Here is a 24,093-nt window from a genome sequence, read left to right as displayed (position 1 = left end):
ACCCCGAAGGAGACAAGTGGGTAAAAGAAATTGAGGAAGTAAGGAGGATAGGGCCTTATAAGAAAGGGGAAACAAGACCAATGAGAGTCAAGTTTACATCAGAAAGTGTAATAAATGAGATACTTAAAGTGACCTGGAAATTAAGCAAAGAGGCGGGGATGGAAAATATTATAATAAGAAAAGATCTGAATGAAGAAGAAAGAGAAGTTTTAAAATCATTAAAGGAAGAAGTAAAGGAAAAAAATGATAAGAGGACAGAGGAAGAACGTAATACTTTTTTGGAGAGTATTGGATATGAAAGTAAGGAAATGGTATTTAAGGAAATAGAAGTGAAGGAAACTAGGGGGGATGGTTGTGAAAGATCAGAAGTTGAGGAAGTGGTACGGACAGAGAGTAGGAGAGAAGAGGGTACTAATAATGTCAAAAATAATTTGAAGGTGATATATACTAATGTTGATGGTTTCATATCAACAAGGATCGAAATTAATGATTTCTTGAGAGAACATGAACCTGATGTCATGTGCTTTGTAGAGACCAAATTAAGAGAAGATATTGATGTTCATTTGAGAGATGGTAAATACAAACTGTGGAGAAAAGACAGAAAAGAAAAAAAGGGAGGAGGAGTGATGATAGCAGTGAAGAACAACATAAATGTAGATACTGTAGAATTTGGAGAAGGCAGGGCTGAAGTGATATATATGAAATTAGAAACTGGAGAGAATGTTAAGAGAGATATGGCGGTAGTGTATGTTCCCCCAAAGACGAGAGCATGGAAGGATGACGAATACCATGAGATGTTGTCAGATATGGCTAGCTATTTGCAAAAAATAATTGAGAAAAGCAATAATATAATTTTGGTGGGTGACTTTAATTGTAAAGAGGTGAACTGGGAGGAATGGTACTCTGGAGGCGGCGAGGATTCGTGGGGCACTATGTTATTAAATATAATAATGAATAATGTGATGACGCAATGGGTCAAAGAAGAGACACGGTTTCGAGGTGAGGACACACCAGCAAGGTTAGATTTACTGTTCACCAAAGAACCCGATGTAATAGAATCATTGGAATATCTCTGTCCTTTGGGAAAAAGTGATCACGTGGTCATTGAGTTCCAGATGTTAATAGGAAATGTCGAGCCAAGAGACGAGCTTCATAGACAGGGAAGATACAACTTTGGCAAAGCAAATTTTACAGGCTTGAGAAACTTTTTTGAAAATGCGGATTGGAGAAAATTCAGAGAAACAAGAGAGATACAGAGGAAGTGGGATATCTTTCTAGACCTCTATAATTCGGGAGTGGAAAAATTTGTACCAAGAGTAAGAGGGAAAGAAAACAGGAAAAAGGAGTGGTTTAATAGAAGGTGTATGATAGCCAAGAAAGAGAGAGATAAGGTGTGGAACAATTGGAGAAAGAGAGGTAACGACAGAACAAAGGAAGAATATAAAAGAACAAGAAACGAATACACAAGAATACGTAGGGAAGAAGAAAGGAATTTTGAAAAAGGTATAATTGACAAATGCAAGGATGAACCCAAATTGTTTTATAGATTTGTTAATGGTAAACTGAAACAAAAGGAAGGAATCACCAAGCTGAAAGTAGATGGAGAGGTCTTTAAAGATGCGGCAATGCAAGCAGAAATAATGAACAAACGTTTCCAGTCAGTTTTCACTAAAGAAAAGGAGCTTGTGGAAGGGGAGGGAGTGATTAGAAATGTTCCGGTGATGAAAGATATAAAAGTGGAGGTGCAGGAAGTGTATAAATTACTGGAAACTCAAGATGTAAGGAAAGCCCCAGGATCTGATGGAATTTCAAATTGGGTACTGAAGGAATGCAGAGAACAACTGGCGGATAAAATTCACAGCTTAATTGTATGCTCACTGGAAGAGGGGAAAGTGCCAAAAGAATGGAAGAGGGCAAATGTGGTACCAATTTACAAGGGAGGAAACAGGGAAGAACCCCTGAATTATAGACCAGTGTCTCTAACCAGCATGGTCGCAAAATTGTGTGAGAGAATCCTGAAAGACAGATGGATAAAATATCTGGAAGAGATGAATATTTTGGCTGAATGTCAGTTTGGATTCAGAAGTGGAAGGTCATGTGTTTCAAACTTGTTGAGCTTTTACTCAAGAGCGATTGATGTGGTACAGGAGAGAGATGGTTGGGTGGATTGTGTGTACTTAGACTTAGAGAAGGCCTTTGACAAGGTACCTCATAAGAGACTAATGTGGAAACTAGAATATATAGGAGGACTAAAGGGAAAACTTCTGGAATGGATGAGAGACTTTTTGAGAGACAGACAAATGAGGACAGTAATAAAGGAAAAGATGTCTGGATGGAGGGAAGTAACAAGTGGAGTGTTGGCGCCAGTAATGTTCCTGATTTACGTAAATGATATGGTAGATGGAGTGAACAGTTATGCGAGTCTGTTTGCTGATGATGTAAAGATCTTGAGGAAGATAGAGGTTGAGGAAGATTGTAAAATACTGCAGGAGGATTTGGATAGGATACACAATTGGAGCCGGACGTGGGAAATGAAATTTAATGTAAAGAAAAGTAAAATATTGGAAATGGGTAAAAGTACCAGGAGACCATCACTGAATTATTTTTTGGGTAATGAATTAATCACAAAAAGGAGAGAAGAGAAAGATTTGGGAGTGCTGGTCCAAGATAGTTTTTCACCAGAAAAGCACATTAACAAGATAGTTGGAGAGACTTATAAGCTCTTGACTAACATAAGAGTAGCATTTCATTATATGGATGAGGAAATGATGAAAAAATTGATAGTGGCCATGATCCGCCCCAGGTTAGAATATGCAGCGGTAGTGTGGTGCCCACACAAAAAGAAAGATATAAACAAGATTGAGAGAATACAAAGAACAGCAACCAAGATGGTCCCCAGTCTGACAGACCTGTCATACAGAGAGAGGCTGGAAAAACTGGATTTGCCTTCGTTAGAGGAAAGGAGAAAGAGGGGAGACATGATTGTGGTGTTCAGGACCATGGTGGGAGTAGATAAAATTGACAAAGAAGATTTGTTTGTATGGGATAAGAGAGCAACAAGAGGACATGGAATGAAATTGAAAAAGTCAAGCTGCTTGAAGGATATCAAGAAATATAGCTTTCCTTACAGAAGTATAGACTTATGGAATAGCCTGGACAAAGAGATCGTCCAGTCTAAAAACTTAAACGAGTTTAAAGTTAAATTCGACTTATTGAGAAACAGCGACGGAAACCCACGAGCATAGTACATTCCGTGTATATCACAATTAGGTATATTCTTAAATATTTGGAACGACTTAGACAAAGAGGTGGTGCATGAGAAAAACATTCATGTGTGTAAAGGTAGACTTGATAAATGTGGACATGGAGACAGGACAACACGAGCATTGCTCAATTCCTGTATACTACAAATAGGTAAATACAAATAGGTAAATACACACATAATCAATCATTGCCTTCCTTTCATTCAGTTCACCACCCACCCTTCTCATCACTCGCCACGTATACCTGTGGATCATTTTATGCCTGAAGAGGGTATTGGCTATCACCAACCCCCTCCCAGCACAAATGTCCACTAATGCACTCCCATTCTCATCTATCTCAGCAGGCACACCCCACTCACCAACTATTCCATCCACCTTCACATTCCCAACTTTACCATTCATATCACCGATCAAAAACACTCTCTCATTCCTTCCAAACTTTTCCATGCACACTTCTACATTTGTCCAGAACTCTTCTCTCACTCTTCTAGGACGATCTTGTGTTGGCGCATACACACACACAATTGCCCACATTTGTATTCCAGCTTTCAACTTTACCCACACAATCCTTGACCCAACTGATCCATATTCTCTTATGCTCTTCTTCCATCTTTTACTCACAACTATACATACTCCTTCCTTTGCCCTCTCATTCTCACCTACTCCTGCACATATACCCCATCCATACTCCCATTCTGTCACACTTTCTCCTCCCCATTTTGTTTCAGTTATTCCACATACATCCACTTTCGCACCCTCAAACACCTGGAAAATCTCTCTCTCTTTCACCTCATCATTCGCTCCCCTTACATTCCACGTTCCAATAATATATATAAGTAATTCCTCCAATATCCGACATAATACAGCCATAGGCAGGTCCGGATAGTGGTCCTGTCCGGATAGTGGTCCTGTCCGGATATTGGGCTCCAGCTTATGGACTTGTACTTATGGACCCTAACTCAGAAAAACACCTATACAACTCCCTCTGGATATGCATAGCACCTATTTAAGACTGAAATCACACCAATAAGGGATATAAAAGACTGAAATAAATGCAAAAGAACCATAAAATGAGGTTTTAGAGGTGAGTTTATACAATATTAAACATTCTGGGTACTTACAAGTCCCTGGCTCCTGGACTGGTTTGAACTGCCAGTTTGCAGTCCACAGTTAATCCTCTGCACGCTAAATTCTAATTTCTTAACACTGCACAAGACTGTAAATTTCCCTTGTGTTCTAGTGGCGAGGTATTGCAGTTTATTCACTGTTTATTCACAAAAAACAAGCACCTGTGGCTTGCACTGGTATAAGCATCTGCTCTCGATCGGATTTAGGCTGTGACTGTTGATGATAGCAGGGTAACAGAGTTGCCAGATCGCAATGGTCACATTACCAAACTCCTCAATTTTCATTACCATTTTTAATTTTCATTACCAAATTCGTAAAGCTAGCATCTATTCTTCACTAATTATATACACAAGTGGAAATACATGTAATCACTCTTCTTATAATTAACAGCATGTTGATTATTGTCACACTATATAGGCTACCAAATTAATCAGAGAGAGCAAACAATCCACCATCTCCATCCTGTGTATCCTCATACATGTGAAGAATCCATTTGGTAATGTATTATTCTGATTCATTACCAAACGAATTTTTCATTACTAATTTGGCCCACACTTGGTAATGAAAAATACCAAATGGCGACCCTGACAGGGGAGGGGGGAGGGGCAGGGTTGCCAGGTGCGCGCGTTTCGCGCCAGATTGGGCGACTTTGGAAGATGGTTTGCGCTTAAATTTGAACGGCTGCGCGTTGCGCTTTTTTGGGCGCTTTTTGAAATGACTGAGAGCTTTTTGGACGATTTTGTGTTGATACGATGTTCATCAAAATAAGAAAAAAAGTAAGAAGACACAACGTATGCCTGATGTACTAATACTCGTATGACTCAGTACTCCTTGCCCTGCCACTCCCCAAACGCATTGTGAAGCCCCAGCCAATTAGCATCTCTACCTGATCTGCCTTTCCATGACCCCAAGTGAGTGTGTGTGTGTGTGTGTGTGTGTGTGTGTGTGTGTGTGTGTGTGTGTGTGTGTGTTAGCCTTTTGTTTTAATCCTGAATCCTCAAGACTCAAGGCTACGCCTTTCTAGTAAGTGTAAATTTAGTCTTCTTAGTCTCTCTTCATATGAAAAGTTCTGAATATCAATGTATCATTTTTGTCATTCTTCACTGTGTATTATCGAACGAATATAAGTCCATCCCTATACGTTGCTACTACAGCGCTAATGTCCATCACTTATGTGTAGTACAATTAGCACCAGAGTCATAATGACCACCCTGTTCCTCCCCTACATCTACCTCTTTGTCTGAACGACTCACACCCTTTACCAAGCCTGCCCATCCAACCCTGATCCCATAATTACTGACGACGCAAAGCTCTCCCTCTGCCCCATCTGCCACTCCATACCTTCTGTATTATCCTTTCTCTCTCTCTCTCTCTCTCTCTCTCTCATCCAGATTAAAGTTCACTGTCTCCACTCATTACCCCTCCCCGGAGAGCAATTACCACCTCCTTGTAAATGTTTCACAGGCGCAGCCGTCTGACCCTCTCTCACCTGACCCCACTCCTCTGGTCTGACTTTTCGACCGCCACCTACTACAACTACTACTACTACTACTACCAACACACACACACACACACACACACACACACACCTCTACGGGTTAATAATAGAGAAGAATGACAATAACTGGCTCTCACCACTCCCAAGATTGATGGAGGAGAGGTGTGTGTGTGTGTGTGTGTGTGTGTGTGTGTGTGTGTGTCTCATTTTGCTGTCTGCGCTTTTTGGGCGCGTTTTCGGGATGGATTGGGCGCCAACAGCACCCACCGACCTGGCAACACTGGGGAGGGGGGAGGAAGAAAGGGGTGAAGGGACCATGGTGTAACAGCTGTTCGGCGCCATGCGGTAATTTCAAATTACAGGTGGGAAAAAAGTCAGATTTTTTTCTAATTTTTTGCATTTTTTGGCCCATTTTGGGAATATTGGATCCCAGGACGATTATCTTCGGTTAGTGGGGATGTTCGGATATTGGGTGTTCGGATATTAAAGGGATTACTGTATGTATATATATATATATATATATATATATATATATATATACTGTATATATATATATATATATACATATATATATATATATACTGTATATATATATATATATATATATATATATATTACAGTAATTCCTCCAATATCCGACGTAATAGGGCCATAGGCAGGTCCGGATAGTGGTCCTGTCCGGATATTGGGCCTCAGCTTATGGACTTGTCCTGTCCGGATATTGGGCCTCAGCTTATGGACTTGTACTTATGGACCCTAACTCAGAGAAACATCTATACAACTCCCTCTGGACATGCATAGCACCTATTTAAGACCCAAATCACACCAATAAGGCACATCAATGACTGAAATAAATGCAAAAGAACCATAAAATGAGCGTTAGAGGTAGGTTCATACAATATTAAACATTCTGGTTACTGGCCCTAGCCTAACTCAGAAAAACACCTTCCTACTGCACATGCATAGCTCTTAACACCCTATTCACACCAATAAAGGACATTAAAGAGTGAAATTAGGTGTTTGATGTAAGTATAGTATGGAAAAAAGTACGGTATGAAACATTCTGCCTACTTACAGCAAGTCCATTGCCATCTCGTTGAATAACCGCCTCCTCTCGGACTCTGACAGTAAGAAGGATTTCCTGAAGCACTTCCAGTACACGGTTCATGAAGTCTTGCACTGAAGTTAGTCAATCGCACTCAGAAGTCCGTTCTCTTCACAGTGCGCACTCTTGTCTAACTTATGCTCCATTGTAACTTACTAAGTGTTGCACTCTGCACTTTAACTTTTCCCACTCTTCTAACCATTTTCTAAAGCAAAAACAAACAAGTCTATTTACGTTAAATTTTGTTCCAAATTTGTCTTTTCACTCACAACTGTACATCCTTAACACAACACACAGTTTTTTTTACTGCACAACACTGTAAATTCCCGTGTGGTCTAGTGGAGAAGTTCTTGCTGTTTATTCACTGTCAGAGTCCGAGAGTATCACTGGCAGGTGACCTAGGGGTGCGTCGCTGGGTCGTGGTGATGGCGTACCCACTGCAGACGACTCTGAAGATAGACGCAAACTCACGTCGAGCGGTGACTCCACCATGGCTGATGTGCTGGGCTGTGGCTCGGAGCATGAGGGCCTATCTTGGGGAGGCAACGGAGTGGAGCCAGGGCTTGGCACAGCGGGGGTCAGGGCCTGAAAAAACTGTCAATGGTTGATTGACGCAAGGACTAATGATTCTGACGATTGATGATACACTGCCTGAAAGGACGCACTTCCTCTGCAAGTCTCAAGGGCCCCATCTCCCTGTCACAGTCCGGGTGTTCCAGGTAGTCGAGAACGAACTCTAGGCATTCCCGGAGTGCACTCAGCTTGGGGATGACTGGAGTAGTGTCCTGCTGAGAGGAGTCCGCATCATCGTCGCTGTCCTCGTCGGAATCTTCAAGCTGGGTACTGACACCTCCAACTGAAGATGTGATCTCGATATCAGACAATGTCTGATACCCAGGATCGCCCTCGTCATCATCCAACCACTCACGCACATCGTCCACATCAACATCGTCGCCATGCGTACATAGCGGTGCATGGAAGTCATCCTCGTCAAACCCTAGAAAATCGTACTCCACATCTGTTCCGAGAAGCAAACGAGACCAACCATTTTCTAGAGTCTTGACAGTGACTTCCTTCCATACACTGGCCCAGTTGTAGATTGCAGACTTGATGTTGTAGCGGCGAAGGTTTTCCAAAGTCCACTGGCCTCTCGTGTCCTGTCCCTCCCTGCGCTCGTCCTCATCCTCGAGAACAACCATCACCTCGTTCAGGAACTTCCGTCGGTATAGGCGCTTTGTTGCCACGATCACTCCTTGGTCCATTGGTTGGATGAGAGCTGTCGTATTAGGTGGCAGAAACGTGCACCTGATCCGGCCAATCTCAGCCACCAAGCCCTTGTCGCACGGGTGGGCAGGTGCATTGTCGAGGAGAAGGAAGGCCTTTACCTGGTCGCGCGGGATTCCCAGTGTTTTCGTCTGGTAATGTATGACCTCCTTGACGAAGTGGCAGTGGAACCAGTCTTTAAAGATCTGGGCTGTAAACCATGCCTTCAAAGAATGGTACCAGACAACAGGAAGGACATCCATTACCCCATGAAGACACCGAGGCTGCTTTGCACGGCTAACAGTAATGGGCTTAAGCCGGTGCATGCCGTTAGCATTGGCACAACACAAAGCAGATATCCGTTGCTTGGAGAGCTTGCGGCCAGATACACGCTTCTCCGTCTCCTCGACTAGAGTGTTCGTTGGCAAAGAACGATAGAATAAACCAGTTTCGTCAGCATTGTAGACTTGACCGAGAGTGAGGCCCTCCCTGTCGATCAAGCCCTTCACCTTGTGCCGAAACTCATCAACTCCATCCTCGTTAGCGTCCAAAGCTTCGTCATGAGCTTTACGGTTGGTAAGGCCATGCCGTAACTTGAACGCGAAGAGCCAACCCTCGGATGCCTTGAAGTCTAGGGCGTCGTGAAGCCTGGCGAACTTCTCAGCAGCAGCCTTCAGCTCCATACCACGTACCATCACACCAGCAGCACGTTGCTGTCGATACCAAATCAACGTGGAGCGGTCGATTTCATCAAACTTGGGAGTAAACATCACCTTCCTGTCCATGTTGCGTTTGCTTCTCGACGAGAAGTGAGCCGTGTACTGCATGAGTTTGTCTCGGTATCTCTTGATATCGAACAAAGTAGATCGGGCCAGGTTGAACTCGCGGATCATGCGGGAAGATGACCACCCCGCATCTACTTTCTCCAATATCTCCCGTTTCTTCTCCAGAGTCAACACCACTCTCTTCCTCTTCTCAGGCGGCAGGGCCATCATCACACACACTAATAAGAGGCCTGAGAGCAGCAGGAATGCCTGCATCAGGTAAGGAACCACCACAAAAGCGAGCACGTGGGCCGCCATGACGACGAGTGTGCACTTGCGGCGAGAGACAGGCGGAAAGTGGAGAGGATGCAGCGGCGCTCTATTGGACGTCGGAGGAATGACCTGCCACAACAAAGCTGTCCCGCGCCGCGCGTGGCAAGTTCAAATTATGGGGGGGGGGGATTCTTTTTTTCGATTTTTTTTTTTTTGCGGTTTTCGGACCATTTTGGGAATATTGGATCCTGGGACGATTATGTCCGGTTAGTGGGGATGTTCGGATATTGGGCATTCGGATATTAGAGGGATTACTTATTTATATATATATATATATACTGTTTAGAGAGAGAGAGAGAGATAAATATGTATTTATATATATGGTTAGTGGCAGATGGGGACTCTCACCATCCACTCACTCAATGTAGTGCTGCTCTTGGGTGTCTGTCCTTTCCTTACTTCCTTCCTTCCTTCTTTCCTTCCTCTTCTGACGTTTTTGCTTCATTCTTTCCTCGTACTTCTGCTTAAGGGTTACTTTACACTCCCTCTTCTTCCTATCTTTCCTTCATTCTTTCCTCTTCCATCTGCTTATGGGTTACTCTACACTGAGTAATAAGCCAAATGGTTTTCTGTACACCAGGAAATCACTTTCTATGCTGGGTGGTAACCATATAACCAAATTATGGTGCCTAGTTGTTTTGTGGGTGATTACGGCACTCCAATCGGATTAAGCCGGTGCAAGTTTATATCTAAGGGGTGGTTGGGGTGTATTGCTCACGTAATGCACTCAGGGATGAGTGAGGCTGGTCACATTCATCTTAAATGTCAGGACCAAACCCTGGGCTCCTACTCTCGTCATGGGACAACGTAGGATTAGATGATGGATGGATGGATAGATCTGTAGATAAATAGATAGGTATACAGCAAGCTCGCCCCCAACGCGTGGGATTCTTTCCTAACGTGGTGCTTTCGGCGCGAAACCGCATAAGTTTTAACTACTCTTTATTTTGCTCCCTAGATCCCCTAAACGTGGTCTTTTGCTGTTATCTGCCATTGGTAATCAATATGAAGCACTTAAAGATGTTAGAAGATTTATTTAATGTTATGACTTACAAATACAGTACTGCACAGCAAATCTTCAACATACAAATACTTAAACACAAGGCGACATTCCGATACCAAAACCAGTCGGCATCGGAATGTTGCCTTGTGTTTACGTATTTGTATGTTGAAGCTTTGCTGTGCAGTACTGTATTTGTAAGTCATAACATTAAATAAACCTTCTAAACCACTTAAAGTGCTTCATATTGATTACCAATGGTAGATAACAGCAAAATACCACGTTTAAGGGACCTAGGGAGCAAAATGGTTTCAGGACTATTTGCCGTCAGGCCTGTTTGCTGTCACAACAATAAGAAGACAACATAGACTTTGATGGATCCCCCTGAAATATAGTTATTAAAGTATTGATTTATTAATAATAAGTATATATATAAAAGTATTGATTAATTGATATATATATATTTATAGAATGGCTGGGAATCATCCAGGGTGCGAATTGTCCTGACGGGGAATCGTCCATGTTTTGACAGGGAATTAACATGACGGTGAATTGTCTCGGAACCCACCGATCGTGGGTAATCATATAAATCAGGTTAACTGGTTACAAGGCTTTATTTAATGCTTTAACTTTCTTTCAGTGCTTTAACTTACAAGTGCATACCAGAATAGTAAATATTTAACTTACAAATACAGTACTGTGGAAAAGCAGTACAGCAAATATTTAACTAACAAATAAAAAAGGTAATATTCCAACGCCTATCAGATAAACTGGTAATAAGACTGTTTCTTGCTTGAACGTTATTTAATAGTACTTTAACTTGAACACAAACTTACCAGAACAGTATTGTAAATATTTAACTTACAAATACAGTACTCTGGAAAAGCAGTACAGCAAATCACATCACGTGATTAAAACATACCGTGCATGCTGAGCTGATGTTTGAGGATTTGGCCTTTCAAAGGCCTCTCTTGCATAAATTCGTAGTTTTCATAATGGTTCTTTAATCTTACGTTGTCTTATATGTATCCCAGCACTAACCGCGTATAATTGTGAGCGCGTTCGGTGAGAACGTGTTCGGGGTGAGTTTACTGTATTTACATAAACGTTATGTGGTCATAGGTCCAACCTCCATATCCTCATTGAATCCATGTTAAGTTAACCCTTTGAGATTCCGATGACTATTTCGATCGTCATTACCAATCCAACCTCAGAGATTCGGATGACGCTTTTAATTGTCATTTTAGGAAACTTTTGTAAAATATTCACCATAAATCGCATTTACGCATCATACCAAAGAGGCTCGAGCATGATGTCACGGAATGGTTGCTCTATGTGTGGCGGTACTGCACAGCTGGTCGGACTCATGGCTTTGTTTCTTTATACCTTTATTCTTGGTGAATATATTTCTACAGCAAGATATAAAATTATTGGTTTTTGTCTAACTTCAACTCATCACTTTGACTTTTTAATTTCTTTGTTTTCCTTTTATTAACATACTGCGATAAAGTACAACTATTCTGCTTCAAAATAACACCACAACCAGCATCTTATCACAGAAAGTGTATTTATACTGACCGATCAAAGAAAAACATTTCTAAGTGTATATGTGGCCGAGACTAAAATAAAATTGTGCATCTCTTTCCTTTCGATTTACTGCACAATGAAAACAAAAAATTACCTTAATTTATATATCATTTTAAAGGTAATTTATTGTATTTTTGCATGGTTTAAACCAAATTTACATATCTTTACTCATTATTTTTTGCCGAATATTTTTCTTCGACAAGGTATAAAATTTTTGCTTCTCGCCTAACTTCAACTCATCATTTTGACATTTTATTTTCTTTGTTCTCCTTTTTTGAACATACTACGATAAAGTACAACTATTCAGCTTGAAAATGACACCAAAACCAACATTCTATCATGAAAAGTGTATTGACATAGAGCGATCAAATTAAAATACCGGGCCACGAAAATGTGGGTCAGCTTGAGTGGCTGACTGTAGCACAGACGAAATCTGCCTGGCCCAAAAACATGAAAGGGTTAATTTCACTATACAGTAGACCCTTGTTATCCACGAGGGTTAGGTTCCAAGGGCACCCGCGGAAGGCAAATTTCATGGATACTCAAGTCATCATCACAAAATTGCATATTACTGTATTTCCACATAAGCTAAACACTTCCCTGAAAAAATAAAAACATACTTTAAAATATTACAGATACACATTAACACTCCCCAAAAATTGTGTGTTCTCTTCATAAGCTTTGTACAGTGATGATGATTGCTGTACTTTGACGACGATGATTGTAGTGCAGTTCCTACAGTGCCAATGTGATGAGGCTACGTGATGTGTGGTGGCACTGTAGGTAAGCTGTGAGTCTAGTCTGACCCTTTTCTCTGTCAGTGATAGCACCTTACACTCTCTCATTGGCTTGGATGGATTGCTTTTATCCTTTACTTGTTTCTCGGGAGCCATTTTTCACTTATACAATGAAAGTACAGTAGAGTTGTAAACACAAGAAGGGTGACGATGACGTAAGTAGCGAATTGACCGGTGTTTACAGTAACACTATCGGAGTGATGGGAATGCCCGTGGTTGCGGGTATACTAAATGTAGCAACAAAAGGAGTGCGCGTTGTGCCAATTTCAAATTAAGTTACAGTGTATGGTACAGTATTAAAATAAGTTTGATCCGTGGGAACTTAAATCTGCAGATGCAAATTCCATGGATAAAATGGGTCTACTGTATGTAGGTTTTCACTTGATGTAGCTCCATCATATAGTAAGGCATGACTGTTCCTCACCTTCTAGCATTCTCATGCATCACTGTTATGATATGCATTAGATGGAAAGAAGGATCACAAATATTCTTTTGGCACTGCACTTGCAATGTTTCTGTGTCTGCCAGTGGGACGTATTGTATACAGTACAGGTGGATTACCATATGGAGGAAGGAGAAGTCTCCAGGACTTCTCTGCATGCATATCTTTGTGGTTTATTTTTATTTATTTTTTTATTTATTTTTTTTTTTTTTAGCATAAGTCAGGTCTGTTTATAATTCAGTGGGATGACACAGAGACACCATTGGAGTGTTGATACAGGTGATTGTAGCTCAAAATAGGTAGGCTGCTTCTGTGCACTGGTGTTGTTATCCATGGCCAACACCATGTGCTGGCTTTCAGGAATGAAATTTGTTTGATCTGGTTACCATCATACACATGCTTACCTCACACCTCATGATAATGCAGATAATTCATGTCATAGATCTGTGCTGGCAATGTGCTCAAGACTGAAGTTCACTTTGCACATGTCCAGAGTGCTAAAAGTGGAAGAATCATGGATTGTGTTTTCAGAACAACTGATCACGAACAACTTTACATGAAAAATAGGCATTTATTCATCAACAGCTTAGTAATGAAACTTTGTTAACTCAAATAACTTTTAAGTGAGGACTGTTTCTTTGTAGACAAGGATTTTGGATTTGTCTGACAATGTCCTGAAGGGTCCTATCAAGCACAATGTCATGCAGTTGTGCAGGCTTGTCCTCAAAATTTTTTTTTTTAAGCATTTTATCATTCTGGCCAGGTACAGATATCTCTTTCTTAACAGTGTTTTTGTTAACATTTTGTTTCAGTGAATCTAATTATTTAACATCCTTGTAAAGGTCAATGATGCCTCATTTATTGCTCTAACTTATCTCAGAGAAGGGAAGAAATATGATAATTGTTTTATTTATGGATTTATTTTATTTATACATTTTTTTAACTGAACCTTCGTAATAAGTGAGCGGTATTTGCATGAATAGCACCATAGCTTGGGGGAGGGGGTGGATACAAGTTCAGCTTAGCCTGGTAAGTCATTATTGTCAGATTACCCAAAGTGTCTTTTTTAATCCACCCACTTGATATAATGTTACCTACTTCTTCCTTCACCTTAATCATTTGTTTTTTGTATCTGCCCTCCTTGTCTTCCTATTTTTCCCATCTTCCTTGTCACTTTTTGTTGCTCATCTTTCCTTTTCAGATGGATTTACATTGAGTGACAAGCCAAATTTTTTTTAAGCTGATGAGGAACAGAGCAAGGAAAAACAAATAAACGAAAAAATAATCTGTACACCAGATTACAGGTGTCCTCCATTCACATAAAATCTATAACAGTTAGACTTGAACAGCTGTAGGTTGAAGTTTGGGGGGTATAGCTATTCTGGGGAAACGAGTTCCAAAGAGATTCAGCTCGGGGAATATGGAAGTCTGATAGGCAGAAGCTCTGCAGTATGGCAGTGCAACAATCCAGTCATAGTTTCCTATACGCCAGGAAACCATCTACAACACTAGGTGGTAACCATATAAGCAACCTGTACGTGTTCCATTCATCTCAGCAAGTGGGTTAGCAGAGGGTTAGCGCCCTTCCCATAAAATAACTAACTCAAAGACAAACGACCACCCATTATGGGAAATATGATACATGTAAGTGGTGTTTTAGGTAGTTATAATCCTTTTTAGGCTCAATTGAACAGAAATGACAGTGATTCGATGGATGCATAGTGAATCCTTGAATGTATGGCCCGGGGGGGGTGGGGGATGCTAGGATTAATAATTAAGAGTTGAGAGGAAGGATGGAACTGCAATGTAATGGTGTTGTGAGGAGGAGAAGTAGATTGATATGGTTTGGGCAGGTTGAGAGGATGGATGATGACGATTAGGTGTGGAAAGTGAGAAGTGTGAACACTGGGGATAGGGTTGTAAGAGGCAGACTAATAAAGACTTAGGAATCATAGAGTGTGAACTCAAGTATAAGGGACTGAGTAGGGAGACTGCCAGAGATTGAGCAGCGTAAAGAGATTCCATTGGGTGACAATGGCAATGCATGGAAACGTGTTGGAGCATTTATAAAGGATATGATATGGTTTTGGGCATGCTTAAAGTAAGAGTTTTCCCCACAGGGTCGACCTAGGGTTCATGGCAATGTATTGGGATCCCTTGGTTATTGTGCATAATTGGCACAGAGCATGGCGCATTTAAATGTAATTGTGCGATAAGGCCCCAGTCACACTGCAGGTACGACTTATCGCAAACCACCTGCGACCTGCAAGTCATGGGTGGTTTTGGTGAGGTTTACAACTGGTCTTCATATGTCTCGGTCTAGCCGCAGGCCACCATGGCAACCAAAAAATCATTGCGAGGTTTTTCGTGCTCCTCCCTGCAACCACCGATGTTGTGGCACGGAAGCCACCCGGTGGGCGGCTGGACTGCATCTGACCGGCTTAAAGACTGCGACTGGTCGACGACACCTGATTTTTAAGCAGTGGTTGCCATCCGGACGGAGGCCGGTCGCCGCCTTCTCTGTGCGGTGACCATCCGCACTCTGTCAAGGCAACGACTGGACTGTGGCGGCCGCCGTCCACAAGCCTCCTGTTGGGTGGTGGTTGAAGTCCGGCCACCGTCCAGCCAGTGATTGGTCGAGCGACAGGTGGTGGGCTAGACCGAGGCCAGCCGCCGGCCAATCTGCAGCTGGTGTCGGTCTAGTGGTCGCAGTCTAAACTGCGACAGGACGCGGACCGGCCGCCGTTTGTCGGCAGCCTGCTGATGACCAGCCGGCCATCCGTCATTGTCTTGACCTGTGTGTACCTGGCCATGGTCGCCGTTCGGCCGCCCACTGGATGGATGCTGGACGGACACTGGATGACCACCGGTAGCCGATTGGTGGCACGACTGCTCAGAGACCTCCGTGGTTGGGGACTGGTTTTGCAATTTTCAGGTTTGCGACAAGTCGTACCTGCAGTGTGACTGGGGCTTAAGAGAAGTTTAGATCCTGTGGAATTTATCCTAATTGGTACCAGGCATTCCAAGAGCAAGACCAGATTTTCTCTTGCAACAATGAATATTGACTAAATACATATGTACCGTACTCTTATGGTAAGTATCAGAAAGACACATAGGTATGGTTATGTTAATCAAAAGAGATGAAAAGGGCACAGTAAGGAAGAAACAAGTACCACAGAGAGACCTGAGATGGGTTTGAAGTAAGGGGCTTTGAAGCTTGGGGGAGGAGTTCTTGGCTTCCATGACCTGGGATTAACTCCTCAAGTAGAGTCTTGTCTTTGAATTCCTCAAATCCTTCATAAACAACAGACACTGCACCATCACTGTCAGCAGAAACCAGCTGATATGGGCAATATCAATGTTCTTGAGCCAAAAAATGAATGATAACAGCAGGAGTGCAGATTTCCACCTTGCATTGATAATGAAAACCTCTGTACTCGGGCGCACGATAACCAATGGATCACCGACCCTGTGTTGCAGCTTTATTGTTTTTGTATTTTGTTTAACAGTTGGGAGAATGCAGTCCTATTGCTTATTGAGGGATGCCTAAAATATATCCTAGTTGCCTGTGATATTGTCATAATATATTGTTTTTCAGAATCAGCACAGTGTCCTGAATGTGATATAGTTCTCAAGCGATCCAAGTTTCGTGTCCAGATATTTGAAGATCCATTAGTTGAAAAGGAACTAGATGTGCGCAGAAAGGTAAGTAAAATAAAAGTTTATCATGCATAATTGGTACTGAATCTAGTGGGTGATAACAAAATTGCACAATAACAAGAGCACAGAACCTATGGGATTTATCCTAATTGGTACCAGATACCACACTCATAAACATAAAGTTTACCTTTTACATCAATTTATACCCACTAAATTCATAGATACTGTTATGGTGTCAGAAACACATAGGCTTGGTAAGGTTAATAAAAAGAGATGAAAAGGGCATCATAAGGAAGAATCATATACCATAGAGGAACCTGAGATGGGCCTGAGGTAAGGGGGTGGAGAGAGAGAGTAAAACCATTCTTTTGCCGGTTGGATAGAGGCCAAAATCACCTGCCTGAGTCAAGGTAAACATCTAGGAATGGGTCAGGGATGCAGATTTCTTGTGTACTTCCTCATGTACTGAATTTTCTTTTATTGTTTTATTTTATAACCTTTGGATGGGACTCAAAATTGAATAAGAGAGAGGGGTAGAAGTAACAGAAGAGAGAGAGAGAAAGAATTATAGTATCCCTTGTGCACTTCTTTTTCTGCATTTTATATTGTTTTCCTTGATAACTTTTGTATGTGACTGCGAACTGAATAAGAGAGAGGGATAAAAGGAACAGGAGCAGGAAAGGAAAGAGAGGGAGAGAGCAAAACCATTCTTCTGCCAGTCAGATGGAGGCAAAAATCACCTATCTTAGCTTAGGTAAATGTCTTAGGAAATGGGTGAGAGACACAAATTTCTTGTGTACTTCCTCCTTTCCTGAGTTTTTCTTTTATAATCTTTGAATGTGGCTCAAAAATGAATAAGAGAGGGGGGATAGAAGTAATGGGAGTATTAAAAGAAAGAAAGAGGAAAGGTGAGAGAGAGGGAGAGAACAAAAGTGCTTATCCCATCTGAGGGCCACAGAGAGTTCAAAATTGACGGTGCAGACTCTGTTTAAACATTGTCCAGGCAAGCGATAAGAGGACGAGATACACAAATTTCTTGTGTACTTCCTCTTTTACTGAATTTTCTTTTATTGTTTCCTCTTATGACCCTCAGATGTGACTCCAAATGAATAAGAGAGTGGGATAGAAGTACAGTAACAGGAGGAGGAACGAGATCAGGAAAAGAGAAAAGAGGAACTGGAAAAGTGGGAGAAAATCAGAGAGAGGGAGAGAAGAGAGACAAATAAATGTCTTTCAGTGTGAGTTTTGTAATGGAAAACATATATCCTTTTGTACAAAGGACTGGCTGTGTACTGGTTTGCACAGTGCCCTGAGTTTAACATGACTGCCCAAACTGGTTACTGTATGAACACATTAGCTTGATACAGAATAAATATATCGCATAGACACTCATTGTACATGGCATAAACATAAATCAATCAATCAATCAATCATTTCCTGTGGCACCCTCGGGGATGCATAGGGCCTCGATGAACTCACACCACCACATCCTATCTTGTGCTAACTCCTCAAGATCTCCCCAACACTCATCTCCAGCTTCCCGTCTCATTGTCCTCACCCACGTCTCTTTTGGCCTTCCTCTACCTCTCCTACCAGGTGCCACCCACCCTGGTGTACCTCGTACTATTCTCTGTCTCCTATACACATGTCCTAGCCACTTCCATCGTGAGAATCTAACATATTCATCGATCGGCTGCACTCCCGTTATTTCTCTAATTCTACTATTTGGTATCCTTTCCCACCACTTAACTCCTAATATTCTTCTAAGTGCTTTATTTTCAAACACCAAGAATTTATTTTCCATAGTCACTGTGCTGTACCAAGACTCGTGTCCATAAATTAAGATACTCCTAACCATTACCTTATAAAGTTTGATTTTTGTATGCACAGAGAAATTGTTATTATTCCAAATATTTTTAAGCATTCCCATTGCCTGATTAGCCTTCTTTAACCTTTCCTCGAATTCAAAGTTCAAAGAACCATCCTTGGCTAAATAAGTACCTAAATATTTAAACCTATCAACTTGCTTTACAACCATACCTCCAATTACACATTCCTGCGCATTTTCCATATTCATATTGATTATTTCAGTTTTTCCACAATTAATAACCAAACCCACCTTGCGACCTTCACTCACCAAACAGTCCAACACTCTCTGCATCTCTTCTGGCCCATCACAAATCAAAACTATATCATCTGCATAATCTAAATCCAAAAGTTTCCTGTTCTCTCCCCAAAGTATACCTGCACTGGTTTCTGTTCCAACACGTTTCATAATGTAATCAATAACCAATATAAATAGTAAAGGCGATAGAACACCACCTTGAATTACTCCGGACTTGACTTCAAACGAATCACTCAGACAACCATCAACCATCACTTTACAAAATGTGTCCTCATGCATGTTCATAATGACCCTCACAAACTCCTCTGGTATTCCATAATGTCTCATGATCTTCCCCATAGACTCTCTCGAAACACTATCAAAAGCCTTTTCAAAATCAACAAAACAAAGACTTAACGGTACTCTCATTTCATTAACTTGCTGCATCAAATGCCTAACTATAAAGATCTGATCATTGCAACCACGTCCCTTTCTAAAACCAGCCTGTTCATCCCTCAGAATACCCTCAACCACCGGCTCCAACCTATTTAACAACACTCTACTGAAAACTTTCAAAGCTATCGGTGACAAAGAGATTCCCCTCCAATTACCACATTCACTCAGGTCTCCTTTCTTCGGAACTTTAACAATTACACCATTCTTCCAAACTGATGGTAGTAACCCCGTCACCCATATCTTATTGAATAGCTTGGTCAAGATCATTATTAATCTATCCCCCTCCACTTTAAACATTTCCGGAAATAAACCATCCTCCCCTGGTGCCTTATTATTCTTTAACTGTTTTACATAAATAGTTACATAAAATGTTTTACATAAATAGTTTTATTTTATTTCCCTTGTTGGCATTTATGGTTTTTGGTGGGGCTGAAATGCTTCTTCACCGTATCTTGAGGAATTTATGGGAGAAATTGCTCAGAAAAATCTGACAAACACGATATCTGATGACTGTCATAGGTTTGCAGACCTATCTGAAATCTGGGTATGCCTCTACTGCACCGTCGTTTTAAGTAAAAAAGACGTTAAAACATCACCAAAACTCTTTATTATTCAATAATGATTTTTTTTTTTTTTTTTTTTTTTTAAATCTGAAAAGTGCATGCTAACAACAGGAGTGCGGATTTTCATCTTGCAGTGATAATGAAAACAACTATAACCAAGTTCAGTTAACTCCTTTTTTTTGCATTTGCTTTATTTTATTATTATTTTTTTTAATAAAGTGGATAAATCCACTTAAATTGTGCGACTTATTCAAAATAACACGAGATGTGAATTTGAACCTCCTGCCACTCTGTGTTAGATTCGTTAGGTGCCGCAAGGTGGCGCACATAGCAGTCTCTCCCAGTCCCGCCTATTGTTTGTTTTGGTACACAGTTTTGCCAGACTTTTATAGTGGCTGGTAAGCATCCAGCTAGTGAAATTAAGCTCATCTACCACTCAGAAATTCCAGGACCCTGAAGGTAAGTTTGGCTTTTAAATTGAAATCCTTCCTCTTAGTAAAAGTTCGAATTTAATTAGCTTATGTTAAGCTTATTCCACCTTGTTTTCTCTTCTCATTTCGTTTTCGTTTTTCGTGCAGCAGCATGGGATACTACTGCACACCTGTAGAGAGCATGTTACCATTGCCTCCTGAGAAGATTACAGTAGTCAGCGACTCGGCATGATTGCACACGTCTTTATTTGTATATTTGTGCATGCGGATATACTGTATATACAGTATATATGATTAAATCATATACTTGTCTGGAGGAAACTATAGGCCTCGTGTACAGGTAAGTGTTTGATATGGAAGCCAAATACAGTACACCCATACCCCGATATCCGGCAGTGTTGTGTACCAGGGGGAGTGTTCGGTCAGCGAGTATGTCGGATATTGAAGCAATTTTCGCTATAAGATGCTGAAGAAAAGCCAGGGATGCATTCCAGACAGAAACCCAACTCTCATATATCTTAATCAATAGAGACTTACACAGAAGCACCAGGTAATGTTATTATCCTCATAAACAGTATTGTTGCTAAAAATTGGCACATCAAACATCACGTGCTAGAGGGAGGGATGATGGGACATGCAGTGTTCAACACCACTGCAGGGCAACCAGACAGCCTGGCAGGCTGCTGGCAGTGTGCCAAGCAGGGGTGGGGGAGGGTGGAGGCACAGGGTAGGAGGCAAGAAAGCCAAACAGCCCTACTACCCTCCCCCCCTAATCTCATTCACTCATGACCATCACTCACTCACCATTCTTATTCACTCTCACTCACCACTCTCGCTCACCACTCTCACTCACTCACACACACACACACACACACACACACACACACACACACACACACACACACACACACACACACACACACACACACACACACACACACACACGGGAGACAAGCAGGGGTGGGGAAGGGTGGGGGGAGATGGAGAGGGAGACAACCAGAGGTGGGGGAAAGGAGGGAGACATGCTTGGCAGAGCTGAGTGTGGTGGGGGACAGAGGAAGGATGGGGGGGGAAGAGGTATAGGGGGAGGGAGAAAAAAGAGGGGATGGAGGGAGGAAGGGAGGATCATGAGAGCCTCATTTCAAACCTAGGGAGAGGCGAGGTGTCGGACCGGAGAGGCAGGGTGTCGGACTAGCGATGTGACGAACATTCAAATTGTTCGGATTGTGGGAATGTTCCCCTATTTCTTGTGTTCGCTCTAGCGATGCACTGAGTAACAGGGTATGGGTGTATACGTACATATTTTCAGCAATTGAAGAACATTCATTTTCCATTATTTCTTATGAGATAACTATCTGTCTGTACCTATTGCCAGCCGTCTTCATCCCATAAGGGGTGGCCACAAACAGATCACCCCCATGTCACCCTGTCCCCCACCATTTCACTGCCCAGCTCCTAGCTCACCCCCCCCCCTCTATCATATGCCTCTCCATTCCATCCCTCCATCTCATCCTTGGCCTCCCCCTCCATTCCCCCCCCCCCACCTCCACCTCACTCACATACAATCTCCTCATCAGTCTCTTGCACTCCATCCTCTCCACATGGACAAACCACCTCAGTGTTTCTCCTAATGCGTCCTGTCACATCCACATCCACACCACAACACTTCTTCACTTCCCCATTTGTTAGTCTCTCTCTCCATGTGACTCCACATGCTCCTCTCAAATAACTCATTTCCACTGCTCTCTTGACTGTTGTCCCTCCAGTAAGGCCCAAGCTTCACTTCCATATGTTAGAATTGGTATCACAATATTATCATTCAGTAACTTTTCACTTCAATGCTCACTTCGCTGTTTCTTATCACTGCATTCAAAGAATCAGCAACCTTTCTTCCTTGTTGTACCCTTTCAAGTACTTCACCCTCTAGCATCCATCCTTACTCATCACACTACCCAAGTACAGGTATTGTATACCCCAGTTTAATGACGCAATTGGTTAAGTAAACACCCATTGTTAGGCGGGGTATCATATCTCGGGATAGATTTAAAATGTAAAGTATAGGGATGCATTTTTGAGCCTAAGGTTTCCCCCCCAACTAAGTCCTAAACCCACCCAAATGAATCCAAAAACAAGTTTAAAGCCAATGTAAATGGCCTAACAGCTGTAAAAGAAGCCAACCTAAGCCTAACACCTGTAAGTAACTCACTAAAACCGACAAACAATATCTGAAAATTGTCAAATATAAGTCTAGAGAATATTCAAACTTCGTAAACTGTACCCCAAAATGACAACGCTCACCAGACCTGTGGCTAAAACACATTAATTCAAGTCTAAAAACAGTTTATAAATCAACCTAAACACACAATTTTAGTCTATCTTGAAAATCGGTAAAAAAAATAAAAATAAAAACCCAATTCTAAACCGGGGTTTGGCCATCATTAGGTGGGGTATGGTGATATTTCTACCCCCATTGTTAAGCCGAGGTATTGTATCTAGAGGTATCTTATATCGAGGTATACCTGTACATAAATGCTCTCACATTTTCCATTTCCCTGTCATCCAGTCTCTTTGTACATTCGGTGACTTCATTTCTCTCGTAGACTACACTCCTCCCTACATTTACCATTAGATTCCGTTTCTTTCACACTCTCCCTCATTCACCAAGCCTTGCAGCTCCCCTTTGTCTTCACTTAACATAACAGTATCACCTGCAAACAGTAATACAAGGAGTTTCTGCTGTATAACTACTGGATGTTTAAATTATGGAAAAATTACTTTACATGACCTCTTCAGGTACTCATTTCTTGCATAAATTGTGAGGTTACTGTGTGCAATAACCTAGGGATCACTGTACAACTTAACTATGTACAGTGGAGTCTCTGCTATCCGAAATTCTTTTAACCATAATTTGCCATTAACCATAAGTTTTAATAAAATGTTCTCATTCCAATTAACTGCAAAAATCTGAAATCTATTCGAAATCTCAAACATGGCAGGCTTGTTTTGCACCACTAGTGTTAGTTTACGGTTGCTCTGCTTGTCACTAGAGAGAGCGTTGGTTGCTCCAGTGAACTACTTAAATGTTTTGGTGAAGGTTTATTTAAGTTTGAGTGAAGATTTATTAGACAGTTTCTATTACAGTTACAAAAGTGCAGTTACATACATAGTTACAACTGTACAGTGTATTAAGTGATTTGGTGATGGTTGAGTGGCTTTTGGAGTGCTGGTGGTGGTGATGGGCTAGATGTCACCAGGAATGGGTGATGGGTGAGTACAGTACTGTTCCCTTGTATCCTACATATTATTACAGTATCTTTCATCAGAAAAAATCAATTAAACGAAACTTTGAAAGTCCCATGATTTTCGGATAAAAGAAACTCCACTGTATCTGTCTATTGCCAGATGCCTTAATCCCATAAGGGGTGGCCACAAACAAATTGCCTCCATGTCACCCTGTCCCTCGCCATTTCACTGCCCTTCCCTCAGTTCACTTCCCCCTCTCTCATATACCTCTCCACTCCATCCCTCCATCTCATCATTGGCCTCCCCCTTCCTCTACCCCCTTCCACCTCACTCACATACTCTCTCCTCCTCAGTCTCTCACTCTCCATCCTATCCACATGACCAAACCACCTCACTGTGATTCTCCTAACGCTTCTTATCACGTCCACATCCACACCACAATGCTCCTTCACATCT

At 41.7% G+C, this 24,093-nt stretch overlaps 1 protein-coding gene across 1 annotated transcript in view; it reads left to right on the top strand.

Annotated features, from left to right (window-relative positions):
• Window positions 1-24,093, top strand: part of Mat1 (CDK-activating kinase assembly factor) — a 246,354-nt gene that overhangs the window by 55,910 nt on the left and 166,351 nt on the right. Inside the window, exon 2 of the mRNA XM_080286620.1 lies at window positions 16,779-16,885. Within this exon, the coding sequence (XP_080142746.1) occupies window positions 16,779-16,885 (107 nt within the window). The remainder of the gene's footprint in view (window positions 1-16,778; window positions 16,886-24,093) is intronic.

Source organism: Coenobita brevimanus, chromosome 112 (genome assembly GCF_032717465.1).
Source record: "Coenobita brevimanus isolate Jiangsu-jjx chromosome 112, ASM3271746v2, whole genome shotgun sequence".
NCBI lineage: Eukaryota > Metazoa > Arthropoda > Malacostraca > Decapoda > Coenobitidae > Coenobita > Coenobita brevimanus.
Note: the sequence above shows the minus strand (reverse complement) of the source record. Positions and strands in the feature narration are given on the sequence as shown.